Genomic DNA, 16,583 nt, shown 5'->3' with positions numbered 1-16,583 from the left:
TCTAATTTTGCTGGTCTAGGAGTGGCTCCATGCTTTGGGAGTCGCTTACCCAAAATACGACGACATGATCAAGAGAACCAGAAGTTGGGGCGCCCATGATTGATGTGAAGAAGTGACGATGATGATGCGAAGTAAATTCCTAATAGGGCTCCCAACAAGCGAATTAAAACAAAATGTGGGCTGTCACTAAATTAATTATACGGCCTCTTAAAAATTTACTCATTGTAATGTGTGTAGCATTACTTCGATAAGAAATCCTAGCTTTGTTTAGGCCATGGCCCATGGGGTGTTAATGCAAAGCTTATGATTTCATTTAGTAACACAGTGAAGTAAAGGTCACTTACTTTTTGAAATTTAAATATTTTTTTTATTTTAACTAGTGACCTCCATTTTATAAGGCGTAGTTTTCAGCCGATTGAGTTACCTCTTCAGGACTATTTTTGATAAATTTAAGATTTTAGGATAACTGAAAATTGAATATAATATTAAAACAAATGTATTAAGTTTGATACTTCCAAAAAAAAAAAAAAAGTATTAAGTTTGGACTTTTTCTCTATAACTCTCTTTTATTTTAATTAATTATTTAATGTATTAGATCTCACATAAAAATGGAATATTAATTAAGTAATTAAATTCGTTTCTAAAATTATATAATAAAGCATATAAGAAGGGATCAAAATGGAAAACTATTTTATGGTGAGATTAAAAGTTTAAAAATAATATATATGTTAATAGATAATAAGATATGACAAAAGAAAATCTAGAAATGGTAAGTGAAATGGAGAGGAGACGTGACACCAGCCGTTAAATCATCCCGTAAACGTGGTTACGCGTAACACGAGAGCATCAACCAACCATGACGCCACTGCCTCAAAGCCACTCCACCACTCTCAACGGCCTCCTATCCTTCCCTCCAAATCCACCAAAATCCAAACAAAATCTCATTCCTCCCAAACACCAAGTTCTTCAACACCGAATCACGGTTTCTCGCAGAGATTTCGCATCGCTCTCGTTCCTCGCTCTCCTGCCCTCCCTCTCTCCGGTCGCCCCTGCCTCTGCTTTCTCCATCGGCATTTGTACGCATCGCTCTTTCGCACTCACCAATTTCGGTTTTCTTCTACTTCTTAACGAAATTCTGATTTCTTGATTGATTACACAGCAGGACCGAAGGATTGGTTGAAAGGGCAAAAGAAGAATGCCTCCAAGTTCGTTTTAGCCCCAATCGACGCCTCGCGAGAAATCCTTCGCTCTGCCTATGTCTTACTCAGTACGACTCTCTCTCTCTCTCTCTCTCTCTCTCTCTCTCTTAAATTCAATGGTTTCGAGTTTTTTTTGAATTTGTTGTTCAATTTGGTTTGGTTTTGAACAGCGGCTAGGGATTCTGAATATTCGGCTAAGGACTTGGAGGAAGTGCAAGGGCTATTGAGGTCGGCCGCTAGGGACTGCGTTCCCGAGGATAGGAATTCTTTTGTTAGCTTTCAAGCCAGCACGGGAGTTGAGGTTCGATCTCTTCATCTTCGGTCTCGTTTTTTAGTGCGTATTCTCCTTTTTTTCTTTTCAATGTTGAGGTTTAGATCGCACTAGTTTAGACAATGCGTATTTTTATAATCGTTTTCCTCATTTTTAATTAGGGTGTAAACATATTTTGATTAATTCTTAGGGACTAAGAAGTTTTGAGCATCTAATTACATTAGCTTCATTCAAATAACTTTCAGGTGCGTTTTGAAACGTGAAGTTTTTAAGATCTTGATGAATTTTAATGTCCTTTTTGAAAAAGGTTGAACAGTGATCGAGTAAGTTCTCTGGTTATAAACCAAAGAATGGGGAAGGTATAAGAATATGCCACCTTAAACGAATTAAACTTATAGTTAAGATTTGTATGATGAGCAGGTTTGCACCTTCCGATTGGTTGTGAAGAATGCGTCCTCATTGCTTGATAACAAGGATCCTGTGAAGTTGGAAGCCGAAGCTATGTTGAATGATCTTATAAGGTAGGCACTATTCTATTGCTTTGTGCTTATGCTGCGAGCTAGTACACCGATAAATCTGTATCTTGTTGTCCTGAAAATGATTACTGAAAACATTTGGAAACATCTCTATGTACTTTTGAAGTTCTCAAGCCTGCTGCTACGACTATGTAAGGTCTAGCAAATCAGATTGTTCAATCTAGTAGCCTTCATCTACACCTAGAAAAGGAGGGTAGGTCAACAATAACGACCAAATTGTTTGATGAAAGAATCTAGCTTTAAGCATTGTAAAACATGTCTCTCTCCTTTTCATCAATCTCCTCAATATGCAAGGGAAGTGTAATAGCTGAAATTATCACACAAATCAGTGTCTTGACACTGAATCGTTTGTACATTTGCTAAAAGAATATATTGTTTATTTCCTTAGTTTCTTATGATTTTGTATTGCAGATCTTTCACTTCTCTTAATGGTCTAGCCAGCGAAACTGACATTCAACTTGCTTCCAGTAGGTATGACTTTCATGTCAAGCTTACAAGAAACATGGAGATTAGATAACTTTTTGCCTAAATTATTTGATATCTTCTTGAACATATGGTATAAGATGCGTTGGCATAAAATCTATTCATTAGGATGTTAAATTATGTTCCTCTAAATGACTGTTGTGACAGAAGGTGCTGAGTTGCTATTGACGAGAGGAAGTTACATGCCCAGATCAGTTAACTGTTTAAGCATGTGACTTGAGATGCCTTCATCATGGACCCACATTGGTAAAGGTGTCTAGTGTTGCACAGGCATCTAAATGCCATGTGGAGACCATCCTAGATGGACATGCCTTTGGAACACCAGGGTAAGCTGCCATGGCATGAGTTATTTGTGTCTGTCTGGCTGAAGGCAGAGCTCAAGATGCCCATTGGGAATTTGGGGTGTGGCAGTCACGAACCTCTTGGGGAAAGCTTTGAGGGTCGTGGCTTGGATGGATTAAACAAGGGAAACGATGCAAAGATAGCGTTTAGGGCTAATGCGTTGGTTGTGACCTTTCCTACTCTTTTGAATTAGTATGTTCTCACTTTGAGTAACATGTGACCTCATCCACTAAAGATGTTAGATTGTGACATTTTTCACAATCACTCAAAACACTTGTCACATAAGGAAAAAAGGGCTCCCCCTAGGAAGTCATAATCCTTCTATTCAAGGGAAGCAGAAGAACAAGGTGAACCAGTTGGTTGAACAAGTTTATTTGAAAGCTCATTACAATTAAAGGTCACATACCGTACTGAAAGGTTCCAAGATCCTTTTCTAAGAGTCTTTAGACTCTTTACAATGCCTTGTCACATATCCCTAGACAATCTCGAAAACCTTACCTTCACTGGTCCACAAAAACCTTACCTTCTTCAGAGACAATCTCGAACCCAACTACAGTTGTTTCATATCCCTAGGTGTGATTGCATTGCTTCTTCCCTCCTTGCCACAATCCTCACAGTTGTTCATCTTTGCAGTTCATGCCCCTCTCCTGACTATTAAGTCTGATTTCACTGAGGTTAATCATAATCCCCGAACGAATTGCCAAGCTGGCAAGTTTCTTTTCAACCCAAGTCTCTTACAAAACATTAAACTTGGTGATGCATATGGTGAAAGGACTCCGTTCAATTCCTAACTTTCTCCTTAGTGCCTTGTTTAAAATTATCCAATATCATCATGTCTGGCACTATGTTTTAGATTTTAAGCTGGTGATACTGATTTATATCACTCTCTACTGATGCTCATAAGATGATATGTTACTATATTCCATATTTCTACTCTTCTTTTATTCATTGTGATGGTGCCTCTTTACTTTCAACTTTCAAGCATTGTCCACAAAGCCCGCTAGTCCAAGAAAAAAATGAGTGGTGAGTCTGTTTGGGTTAATCTGGTGCCAGATTTATTTTTGAGCAAATTCATGAAGGGAATAAATATTAGTTAAATACATATTATTTGGCAATGAAATTGTGGAGAAATATCTAATTTTTTGTACAAAATCCCATATAGGTTCTTTACTAGGTAAGGCATGGCTTTATAAGCGACTTTAGAGAATTCCAAGTGTAATATTTAACTAATCCATTTGGGGTATAGTGTAAATGTGGCTAGCACTTCTCTAGGTCGTAACAAATGGTATCAGAACAACCTAATAATACCATGTGACACTGAGGCATTGTAGCGTGGCATGTTCCCTAACGAGGATGCCAAGAATTTGAGTGAGGGAGATTGTAACACCCCGGAAAGGTAAGTCCCACATTGGGTGTACAAATTGTGAAGGTGTTGCATGAATACTAAGTACCACATAGGTTCCTTTGTAGGTGAAATGGGCTTTATAAGTGACTTTAGAGAATTCCAATTGTAATATTGATTAGTCATTTTGGGATATAATACGCATGTGGTTAGCGCTTCTCTGGGCTGTGCGAGTAAACGTGTAATCGTCTTTTATATTCATGAAGAAAGTGTCACAAGGGGGAGTGGCCCATAAAGGTCCCATAAAGCAGTTGAGACTGTTGATTCTATAATGCAACTGTGGAATGTACGTGTTCATTTGGTGATTTTGTGTCAATAATCAATTCCACTTTTATTGTTATATATTGTTGTTAACTGATCTAAGGTTGAACTCTTTTTAACTTTATTTTGTTTGTCAAACCCTGTTAAATTGTTGCCATACCCATCTGACTGTTGCCTAATTTACCTTTTTTTTTTTCTCTTTTTCTTTTTTCAATTTAAAAAAAAAAAAAAAAAAAACTGCAGACAGAAGGTAGCAGTTGCACTCATGGATACCATATCTTTCCTTGACAAGTTTGAGCAGGGAATTAAAGAATGCCTTGAAGCTTGACCATTATGATATGACTAAAATATTCTGGTGTATATTGTACTCAAAGGTTTTGCAGCTTGTCTGTTGAACTTGGAAGATAGTGGACGTATGTCCATATTGACTTGATCTTTGCTGTCCTGTTGTTTTTCACCTTCCTATGTCTTCTTTCCCCTTGATCTCATTATTTGTTTTCCCACGACTCCATTTTTCTGTAGAGGCAAGATACTTGTAATGAAGTATTATTATTGGAAGGAAGTTGGTGTTAGTTTCCCTTGCTTCACCTGTTGAAGTAAATTTCTCTGGAATGATTATTGTGGATGCACTCACTAATCCCCCACCCCTGCGTTCTGACCAAAGAAAAAGAAATATTGATGCTTCTTTCTGTTGGAGTTGGGACTTAGAAAATAGTGAAATTCTGGAAGTTTGTCGATTTTGACATGTTCTTTGCTGTACTTTAATGCTTTCTCTTCCATCACTTCTCCTTTTCCCTTGAGCTTGTTTTTTGTTCTTTAGTAGTGCCTAGATATCTGTAACCTGTTATTATTATCTAAAGGATTTTGATGTTGGTCATTGTTGGTATCTCTGGCCTGGTTTGCCTGTTGCACTTAATATCTCTGGAATGACTTTGTTGAGAAAACATTTTGTTTTTTTCTCCTGGCGGGTTATACATTATATTGGCTTGACATTATATACGAAAATGCCTGTCATGGTTGATATATGTTGCATGTGTAGAACTGAAGTATAGCTGAAACTATAAATTAAAGGGACTTCTTAGAATCTTTGTGCTTGAACACTTTTCTCTTGGAGAAAAAGAGTAATGTTATTTAGTTGATTGCTATATAGCTGTTACATAATTGAAATGACATGATAGTAAAAACAGCATTTGGATCAGTAAGGGCTTGTAAAAAAAAGTCAAAGGTTGATTTTTACTGTAATATCATCTCAATTGTATGAAAGTCATATAGTAGTCTACTAAATAACATTTCTTGAAGAAAAAATTAGAACTAGTGATGTATGGTAGTTCATATACCTGTGATTGCAAGAAAACCAACTTAATGGCTATCATATTTTTCTTCTGATTATCTGTCAAAAATCAGTACATACATTTAGGTAATACTACAAACAATGATGCCTACATTTATGCTATAATTGCTAGCTGTCTATATTAACTCTGATCTGTTGGCTTTCTATGGAATGGTTTGGTTGGGTGAACCAGAAGCCTGCACCAAATATAAGCGACAGCATGGCGTTCCATCATCTGGATGCTGTTGTACGGATCTAGGCAAGCTGCGAAGCTTGTTAAACAGATTTAGTGGATCGTGCATTAGCCCGAAATGAGCGTCGGGATCACCAATTTGAGAAAGCTTAACATGAGGAAACCCCAGAGATGGCAGGAGATGATCAGGCCAATCACTGTAGAAGTGGAAGATGGACTCTGAAAGCGTGGTTGATGGTTTGTTCATGAAATCAGCTAATAGGACTGTATGGGTTAGGGCACACTTCTCAGCTATGATCTTCAGCACCTGCGTGGCATGGGAGTGGGACAGGTAATAAAGGATTCCTTCAAGAACCCATATTGTGTTCTTCTCTGGCACAAACCCTGATGTTTGAAGCTTTTCAAGCCAGTCATTATCTCTAATATCTGCTGCCACTCTGGTCAGGGATTTTGCCGTCTCCTTTAGATGCTGGTGTTCATCTTTGGATTCCATTGCTGTCTGTAGAAGAGATGCTTTCACTTGCAAGACTTTGGGAAAATCGACTTCAAAAACATCGCTATCCTTCAAGCAGTTTAAACGGTATGCCCTTGCATCCATCCCTGAAAGAAAACAGACAGAAGAAAAAAAAATTATATATATATATATTTTGTTTCATTTCATGCCAACCTGGGAAAAATAAAAATAAAACATTTAATGTTTATAGTAAGTACTTTCTAGATAGGCCATAGTCCGCTTTCTATGGTGTGCGTAAGCGTCTGCTATTTGTCATTAAAGATATGTAAAACATGGCTCTGCACTAAAGTTTGGTACTCAAACAATTTGCCATAACAGAGTGTTCCAACCCATTATTTTCATGAGAGCAGGGGAGCGTTTTTAATCACCTGGTTTGCTTCAGACTTAGCAGGATTGATTGAGCAACAAGGCGGTAAAAATAAATCACTCGTGTGAAGTAATGCATTGTTAAAAATAAGGGGAAAATACATTTACTCATAAACAAATGGACATCTCATTTGCACTCATCTCTCAAATTACCATTTGTGACACATAGTCCCTGTCAACTATAAATCGGTTTCAAAAAGACCCTCCCATTAGCTGATCGCATTAAAATGGATGGAATTTGTAGCACGTGCCATACAAGTGCATATTAGGGCTTGAAATGCTCAGATTGCCCTAAACCATCATTTGCAAAAACACCCTTAAACTGTCATTTGTATGCTTTAAGTGATGTACATGACTTATATGTACATATTTTAGACTCAAAGCCCAAATTATCTTGATTTTGGAGAAATAAATGCAAAATATTACGAGTTGAGAGGTAGTCGACTACCCTTTGAAGGCTTTTGGGGTGTCCAAAATGCGCACGTAAGTCATGTATGTCACTTTCTGGCCATTTTAATGTCAATATCTGCATGAGCCAAATTATAAAGAAATAGTCGTTCGAGGGGGTTAAGTGTCACAAAATTGTAGTTTGATGTTGTTTTTGCAAATTATAGTTTAGGGTAATCTGGGTATTTCAAGTCCAAAATATACAGGGGCAAGTGTTACAAATTCCATCTATTTTAACTTCAACAACTAACAGAGGAGCTATTTTGTAACGAAATAGTAGTTTAAAGGGTCCAATATTATAAATGGTAGTTCGAGAGTAAGTGCGAATGAGGTGGGTGTTGATGGGATTGAGTATAATTTTTTTGTCTTCCTAAAAATAACTCGAGGGCCCGTTAGTCACCCGAACAAACTCCTCACATTACAAAATCATGATTTTTGGATTTCTTTGATTTCTCCTGTATTCATTGATGTATAATGCAATAAAACATGCTGGTCAACCAAATGCAACAATTGTGGAAAGGCAAATTACCAACCTGCTCCGAGGAAAACAACTTGGGCCTCCTTCATGGTGAATGAATTAAGAAGGGCTTCAATTTTGGAATCAAACCAAAGGGTTCGAACAGCGAGAATCACGCCGGAGACTTCTCGTGCATTGCTGATGCGGTCTTTCTTTATCTTCTCATACAGGCTTGTAAGGTACGTCTCGCCTGCAAGCAAATCTGCAAGTGGGTCGTGGATCAAATGCTTCCACAGGGCTCTTCCCGCCGCCGTTTGACACGCCGACCGTTGCAGAGGATCCCATTCGTTCTCAATCGTAGCATGGACTTCCCTAACGGCGTTAGTAAACAGCAAGCCTGGAAGCTTCAGCTCGGGCGGCCACGTCGGGTCTTCAGGTAAGGCATTTTCATGATCTTGATCTGACATGCCTGCAAATTGGAAATTATTACAAGGGAGTGAAGGACATAATGCATGCATATATAAGAAAAATGAGAAGAATGGTAGGGATAAGAAAAGAGAGCCACACACAAAACCAACGCTTGAGAAAAATAGCTCTATCGTATCCAGCCTCTTTGCCTTTCTGAAAGGGAAGGTGTCAGCGTAGTCCACGACTACCACAATTTTGTAGTGTCTTTCTTTCCTAAATAAGTAAACCAGAGTAGCTCCACCAAAAACGACATGTTATTAGATGTGTGGCTCCCAACTTGAACAACACACAAAATAGTTCTATGTTTGTTGATATTTTTATTTTTGCTTTTGTTTTATGTTTTCGAAACACAAAATACTCAAAATTGTTTCTACATTTATGTTATATCTGAATATAAACTTTTTCAAACAAAAAGCAAAGAGTAACACTAGAAGAGAAATGCTATTTAGTATTCTCTTAGCATTTTCAACTAACATGACATGTTCAATCTATCCTTTATGCTTTTTAGAGAATGCTAAATAGCATATCTATGCTAGAAACTATATTTGTATTTCACCAATATCTCGTAATGGTGACGTACCAATTTCAACTAATCTTTGAATTAATTATTGTTATAAATAAAATAGGGGTAGCTTTATTGAAGATTCCTGAACTTTCACCTGATTTGATAAACCTTTTTTCAAACTTCAAAATCTCTCAATTTAGTCCCCTAAACTTTCAATTGCAATCAATTTGGATCCCTCCGTCAGATTTTAAACGTCACATGACTTTTATACCCCTGATTTTTTTTATAAAATTCTAACTTTATCCCTAATTCCAAAACGTTTTTTTATTAAAAAAAAAGAAAAAAAGAAAATTAGGGATATTTTGGTCTTTTTCAGTATTTTTAAACCCTAAATTTGACAGATATGTTTAAATTGAGAGCAATTGAAAGTTCAGTGAACCAAATTGAGAGATTTTAAAAATTGAAGGGTTTTGCCAAATTTGATGAAAGTTATGAAGTTTTTTGTAAAATTACCCCAATAAAATATCTAAAAAAAACTGTCGGTATTGTAAAATAAAAAAAAGTAGTATTTACACGCAAAACACGTTAATAAAGATACCAGGTGATTACTTGGTTGCCAGTGACAGGCGTGTCTCTATCTCCCATGCTTAGAGCTCCACATGTCATCCATCTGGACAACTGGTGGGAGAGGTTTTCATGGGGGGTGGTTGGTTGTCTTAAATGTGGTGCTTAGTGGCGGTATGTATAGGAGCAATAAAAGGGGAGGATGTTGGAATGTTTACAACTTACATGGAATTTAGCTCTTTTTTTTAAAAAAAAAAATTTTATGGGCTTTGGAATTTTAGCTCCTCTTCTTGTGTGGTACTGGACCACTGGTGCATCAACTGTTGGTCACTTGGTCCTGCTTGTAAGTGAGTTGTACTCCGAAATGCTTGATGGAGTTTTATTTTTTTCCAGCCTAAAGATGCGGTCGAGGACAACTCTTCTAATCACGTTGAAATCATTTTTGTTTTGTAGTTTTTTGGTCCCCATTTCTTCCTACTCTCTTGTCTTGTACTTCTGATCACTCAGAAGTTTGAAATTTCTATATTTTCCCCACACCCTTTCTTTCTTCCCCCGCCCCCCCTTTTTTTTTGTATTTTTTAAACAATAATTCAAACACGTGACTGAGGGTCACTTGTTTGAATTGCAAGTAACTCAAAACCTGGGACTGATGATGAAGAATTGAAGATGCAGAGGAGTTTATTCAAAGCAGTAATTGCATTGATTAGAACATGGACAGAGACAGTTGCCTTCAAATTTAATCAAGACTGGTTTTTTCCCCTTCTTAACGATGCATATAAGAATACAACCCACTTGGTGACCCAATGGACGAAGGCAACCCTTTTCTGCGCCATTTACATGAGTTTTGGTTGCGTTTAGTAACACTTTCCTCCTTACTATAGTTTTCACAATAGCATTTTGTAATAAAGCGACATTTTATGTTACATTGTTATATCATTTACAATTAAATTTTATCGTTTAATATAAACTGACGTGGCTATTCACACCGCACTACCACTTTAACAAAAATCAAATTTAAAATATTTAGTTGTTCAAGTGATAAATGTCATGTGAAAAACTATTTTGGTTTGTAAGAAATGTATAGTGAAATTTATAGAATAATGTTAAGAACCACACTTTTGTCTCACAAATATCACACAATATTAACATGGCAGAGCAATGAATGATCAGAACTGTGATAATTATGAGATAAAATGTGGTTTATAGCATTCATGAAAATTATAACACAATAATACTAGAATTGGCATAGTCCAACCAATACATGTCAATTCTAACTAACCCTTGAATTCAATAGTTAATTGAGATTGATTTCCAAGGGGTAGCTCAATCTACTGTAAGACTATATCTCATAAAACGAAGGTCATTAGATCGAATCCTCCTCTTTTTTTCTCTCCTCTTGTACGGACATATAAAAAATAAAATAAAAAAGAAACTCTTACATTAACATTGTGAGACAAATTTAAAATAAAAATTGTGTTCTTTCTTATTTCTTGAATGGATTATTTATCTACAGTGGCCATAACACCATGACATATATCTCTCATGATAGAATTCATAATGAAATAGAAATAGAAATAAATTGCGGAAGTAAAATAAATGAGAGACAAAGATTTTAACGTAGTTCGGTCAACGACCTACATTCACATATAAAGCCCAAAGGGCTACGATTAGTGCTAAGCCTTGTGAAACCCTAAGCCCCCCTCCAGAGTGCCGCCGCCTCAGGGGAGGAGGGATGCTCGTTGCCTACATCCCTCCTCCCTTCCTTGCTTCCCGATTTTTGTTTTAGGTTTGTTTCTGTCTTTGGTGTTTTCTGTTTTGTTGTGTTTGTGTTCTCTCTAGGTGGGTACTGCTTTTGGGGGTTTTCACTCAAACTCTCCCCCTCCCTGTTTGTTTGTGTGTGCCGCCGATCTCCTCCGCGCTCGCTTCGCTGCTCACCGCTCACTGTCGGGTCTTTTTCACGCGCCCCTCCAGCGCCAAGCTTTTTGTGCCACCTTCCGCGGCGGTTTCCGGCCAGCTCGCGATCGGCCTCCTCCGGCTGCTGTGACCCGCTTTGAGTGTTTTTCGCATTTATTTTCCTGTTTTGTTATTTTTCTGTTTTGTATTTCCTTTGAGTTCCCATGTATTTGGTTTTATTTGCTGTAATTTCTTTTTTCTGCATTAGTTTTATTGTTCCCTTTATTTCCCTGTATGGTTTTATTTATGCTTGTAATAAGGCTTTCTTCTTCTGTTTTGTTGCGCCCGGTTGCTGCCCGATATTACTGGTCCAAACCTTTGGGTTGTGGATGTGAAATTTATCTTGGCTTTCGAGTCGAGGAGGATGAGTATCGGCTTGTGGGTTTTGCTCTCAAGGCCAAGGAATAAGTATTGGCTTGGGGTTTTGCTCTCAAGGCCGAGGAATAAGTATCGGCTTGGGAGTTTTGCTCTCAAGGCCGAGGAATAAGTGCTACATATGCATTAGATGGTGTCTGTTTGATGCAGATCTGAGTTTTCAACCTGATTTTTAGTCATAGGTTAGCGGATGCTCTGTTTTGGTTGATTTGGTCTGTTATTGATGACTGTATCTTTAGCTTCGGCTATGATTTACTTCAGAGCTTTTTGCTCTGTTTGTAAGAGCTTTAGGCTCGCAACTTTTATCAATGAATGAGTATGATATGTTTCAAAAAAAAAAACCCAAAGGGCTACATTAAGCTCTTGATTTGTTTACAATACATAATATTCTATTTATAGAACTTACACATAAATGTAATCTTAATCAAATTCCATAATTTAGGGTGACCAAATCATAATCAAATTCCTAAATTAGGCTAATCTAATCTTCATCAATCATAATCAAATCTCTAACTTTAGGGTCATTCAAATATACTCTAACATCCTCCCTCGAACTCAAGGTAGAAGATCCTGAAACCTTGAGTTTGACTCTTTTTTTTTTTTTTTATTATTTTGAGATAGCAAAACAATACAAAAGAATGCCATCTATGGGCCAAAAAAGAGAGCTAACTTTGGGTTAAAATGAGAGCCAACTGTGGGTTAAAGTGAGCTTGGGTTTTAAACAATATCACATAGCCAAATAAAAAGAGAGCCAACTTTGGGTTGAAGTTAGAGCTAACTATGGGCTGCAATGACCTGGGTTTTAAATAATACCACAGAGCCGAGCAAAAATTAGGCCAACTATGGGCCAATGGATGGGCAACTTGGCCTATTTTGAATTTTTTTTTTTTTTTTTTTTTTATTGGCAACTTGGCCTCTTTTGAATTTTGATGGGCAACTTGGCCTCTTTTGATTTTTTTTTTTTTTTTTTTTTTTTTTTTCATGAAAATCCTGTTATAAATTACATTAAACTGGGATAAGGATTACTTAATCCCATAACCAAGCAGAACCAGGTACAACACATTCCTAAACTAGAATAGGAACATCTACGAGATTAAATCAAACCTCTAACTAAACTCACTTCATCTTCTCAATGAACCGCAAAAGAAAGCTTGTTGTTTTTTTTACTGTTGTGAGATGAAATGTCTGCGACTAGGAACCTGGGAGAGGCAAAGATCGGGGCGGATGAGCAGCGCGGTTTGGACGGTGGCTGTAAGGAGCAAACCGGAGTTGGTATTGGGATGCTGACAGAGAGCGGCGGCTAAGGGCCGTAGATTTGCAGTGAAGGACTTGGAAACAGCCATGGAAGACGACGGGGAAGCTTCAGTGAAAGGTTAGAGGAGGTGCGGCGGCGCTAGACTGGGCTGGAAGGCCAGAAGAGGCATGCCGGGCCTGGGCCGTGAGCGGGAACGGAAGTTGGTGGCTGACGGCATTCTCTGGGAAGCAGCCATGTGCGCTGCAAAGCTGTTTTTTTTTTTTTTTTTTTTTAACAAAAAAAACAATTCTCTTCTTTTAAACCAACCATGAAGAAATGCAGAGATGTCTTCTTTCATAAGAATGAATCTTCACATCTCACAGTAAAGGAAACAACGGCGGATGCACTGAGACTGGCGTGCGATGAAGGTGGCGAACAACTGGTACTTGCGTGAGATGAAGGCGGCACAAACTGGGGTTTGGAGAGAGACCCATTGGGCAGAGGTGCTAGAGGAGACGCCGGAGATCGTGCTTAAGGCACAACCATGTGCATGACCAAGGCTGTGAAAACACACGGAGGAAACCTCATGTATTTTTTTTTTTCGTCAAATATAATGCAAGATCTATGGCGAAGAGATTTGCAAAATATTGACCGTCAAGAACAAGACAATATAATAAACCAAAATAAAATCCACAGGACCATTTGGATCAACATTGGTGTAAGCCGGGTGGCTCTGATACAATGATAGAATTCATAATGAAATAGAAATAGAAATAAATTGCGGAAATAAAATAAATGAGAGACAAAGATTTTAACGTGGTTCGATCAACAACCTACATCCACATATAAAGCACAAAGGGCTACATTAAGCTCTTATTGAATGATTTGTTTACAATACAGAATGCTCTATTTATAGAGCTCACAAATAAATGTAATTTTAATCAAATCCCCTAATTTAGGGTGATCAAATCATAATCAAATTCCTAAATTAGAGGAATGCCCATCAGCCATGGAGGTGGAGATGAGTTTACATATTTTGTGGCAATGTCCATCAGCCATGGATGTATGGTCTATGGGCAATGCAAAATTTCAAAAATGTTCCTTCTCTGGATTTAATTTTTTGCAGCTACTGGAGTATATATTTGAAAGGTGCGGCCAGGACGATCTGCGGCAATTTTCTGGTATGGCCCGACGGCTTTGGCTGAGAAGAAATGATTTGCTGCATGGTGGTACCTTCCCTCATCCGAAGATAATTCTTGCCCAGACAAATCAGGCTATAGTAGACTTTGACTTGGCCCATGAGCGTGAGGCAACAACCATGCTTCCTTGTGCAGCGCAAACCAGGCCTAGTCCCAGAATTTGCTGGAAAGTTTCGATGATTGGGTGGGCTAAAGCGAACTGCGATGCGGCCATTGCAAGACAACATGAGTGTATAGGGCTCGGGGTGGTTGTAAGGGATTCTTGGGGGAACATGCTGGCAGCAAAATGTGTGACTCAAGATGGATGCTTGGCTCCGGTAGCAGTAGAGGCGTTGGCGTTTCTTGTAACCATACAATTATGTCATGACTTATGTCTCCCCCAAGTGCACTTTGAAGGGGATGCAAATGCCGTGATCGATTCTGTAAACTCGGGAGAGAAGGATAGCAGCTAGATGGGGCATATTATTGAGGGTATAAAATTGGAACTCCGGGTGTTTCAACGGTGGCAGCTTACTTTTACTAGGAGAGAAGGAAATCATGTGGCCCATTTATTAGCAAAATATGCGGTGGAACATGCCCATGAATCTTGTTGGAAATATATACCCCTGACTGTATTCGTGATGTTGTGTTACTAGAGCAAGCTTCTCTAGTTTCTTGAATTATAATGAGAAGTCCGTTTGTTATAAAAAAAAAAAAAAAAAAAAAAATCATAAATTAAGCTAATCTAATCTTCATCAATCATAATCAAATTCTTAACTTTAGAGTTATTCAAATATGCTCTAACGAAGCCTTGGAGAAAAAAACAAAAAAAGCCCAAAAAAAATTAAAAGCAAAGAGCCATGGGCGGAGGGAGGGGGGGTCGAGGGGGGCACACCCTCAACTCCTAAAAATCTTCCTACTTATGGTGGAATTTCTTTCTTATGACATGGTTATGCGACTTATGCCCCCCTCGAGTAGCTCAAGTCAAGCCATTTAGGACGGTACGGTTTGCTAATGCTTTAACTATCCAATAGTTGGAAACTCTCACTTTTCTAAAAAAGATTAATATATCTTGTCGTTGCTTTAAAGGTAAATATAAATGTTTACACCTTTAATACCACACAAGTCAAGCCATATTTAATGTTTTACACCATAAGTCCTGTAACTTTTTCACCTTTAACGTGAAACACCAATTTTAGAGACATCGAGCATTCTTTGTATCCTTACCAAACTATATATATTTTTTTTAGTTATTTTGGTATGCTAAATCATTAAAAATCACAAAAAATAATCCCCAACAGCCTCACCAAAACAACGATTTTGGTTTGATGAATGAATAGTTCTCACTAAAGATAGTGAGTACTATTCATTCACTAAATAAATAAGAAATAATATAAATTTTCTCTCGTTCCATATTTCTTTGAAAAAGAATATTTAAATAAAATAGTAAAAGTTGATAATTAAAATAATAAGGTTGTTGGAGTACTTTAAAAAAGTAGGTAATTAAAATAGATAAAAATGTACTTTTAATTATTTTGATGAGTAGAATTTGGCGAAGCCAAAAACTCCCCCCCCAAAAAAAAAAAAGAAAAAAAAAAAAAAAAGGAAAGAGCCATGGTCAGGGGGGGCGGGGGGTCGAGGGGGGCCCACCCTCAACTCCTAAAAAGAAGAAAAGAAAAGGAGAAGGAAAGAGCATTGGGCAGGGGGGGGGGTGTCGAGGGGGGCCCACCCTCAACTCCTAAAAATCTTCTTACCTATGGGGTAGAATTTTTACTTGTGTCATGGTTATGCGACTTATCCCCTCTTAGTAACTCAAGTCAAGCCGCTGTACATGGTTTTGCAGATTTTGAAGTCCAAAAAATTGTTGAAGAGGGTGATAGGTTTTATTCATACATTGAATTTAACAGAGGAGAAATTCCTGGCGAAGTTCATATTGACGTATGTAATTAATTTTTTTATATTTAGATTTAGATTGTTCTTTTAAATTTAATATTTATATTGCTATTCTTGATAATTATTTTTATATTTAATTATTTATGAATATATATAATTGTGGTTATCTAAGATTAAGGATAAAAATAACAATTTTATTGAGCTTCAATCAAATTATAAACGAATTTGTGTTGAAGTAGATTTAGCAAACTATGAAGAGATCCTTGCTTAAGAAAAAAAAATTGCGATTATCATTTTAGTGATAGAGACCAAATCACTTATTATGTTAATTATATATTTTTTTAATATTTTTAATTAATTTTTGTTTAACCTTTTTTTTTTATTCATAGAAAAAGTTGGGCCGTACACAGGGCATGTATATATTTCCATATTCGAATCTAAATATATTCCCATCCCCCAAACAATAATAACATTAACACAAGCAAAAACGATGACGTAGAACACTAAAACTACTACATAAAAATATGGGATAAAAGCAAAAACGATGACGTAGAACACTAAAACTACTACATAAAAATATGGGATAAAAGCAAAAACGACTAAAACTACTAC

At 37.3% G+C, this 16,583-nt stretch overlaps 2 protein-coding genes across 4 annotated transcripts; one reads left to right on the top strand and one right to left on the bottom strand.

Moving 5' to 3' along the window:
• The first annotated feature begins 822 nt into the window (after window positions 1–822).
• On the top strand, window positions 823–5,117 carry LOC132184472 (plasma membrane fusion protein). 2 transcript variants are annotated; one of them, XR_015912832.1, is made up of 7 exons: window positions 823–1,076; window positions 1,160–1,267; window positions 1,370–1,500; window positions 1,891–1,991; window positions 2,113–2,199; window positions 2,418–2,477; window positions 4,738–4,765. XR_015912832.1 is itself a non-coding variant. In XM_059598116.2 (6 exons), the coding sequence occupies exons 1-6, from the start codon at window positions 857–859 to the stop codon at window positions 4,820–4,822; spliced, it is 705 nt and encodes a 234-aa protein (XP_059454099.2). In that variant the 5' UTR covers window positions 823–856; the 3' UTR covers window positions 4,823–5,117. The 2 variants fall into 2 exon arrangements, 1 of the variants encoding a protein (XP_059454099.2); XM_059598116.2 differs by lacking the exon at window positions 2,113–2,199 and having other exon boundaries at window positions 4,738–5,117.
• Window positions 5,118–5,324: 207 nt separating this feature from the next.
• On the bottom strand, window positions 5,325–9,722 carry LOC132184470 (Leucine carboxyl methyltransferase). Of its 2 annotated transcripts, XM_059598111.2 has the most exons (3): window positions 8,369–9,722; window positions 7,878–8,270; window positions 5,325–6,617 (listed from the first exon to the last, which is right to left on the bottom strand). In XM_059598111.2, the coding sequence occupies exons 2-3, from the start codon at window positions 8,266–8,268 to the stop codon at window positions 5,989–5,991; spliced, it is 1,020 nt and encodes a 339-aa protein (XP_059454094.1). In that variant the 5' UTR covers window positions 8,269–8,270; window positions 8,369–9,722; the 3' UTR covers window positions 5,325–5,988. The 2 variants fall into 2 exon arrangements, with proteins under 2 accessions (XP_059454094.1, XP_059454093.2); XM_059598110.2 differs by having other exon boundaries at window positions 7,878–9,722.
• Window positions 9,723–16,583: the final 6,861 nt, after the last annotated feature.

Source organism: Corylus avellana, chromosome 7, assembly GCF_965113065.1.
Source record: "Corylus avellana chromosome 7, dhCorAvel1.hap1.2, whole genome shotgun sequence".
In the NCBI taxonomy this organism is placed as follows: Eukaryota; Viridiplantae; Streptophyta; class Magnoliopsida; order Fagales; family Betulaceae; genus Corylus; species Corylus avellana.
The sequence above is the reverse complement of the archived record's forward strand: the minus strand, read 5'-3'. Positions and strand labels throughout refer to the sequence as shown.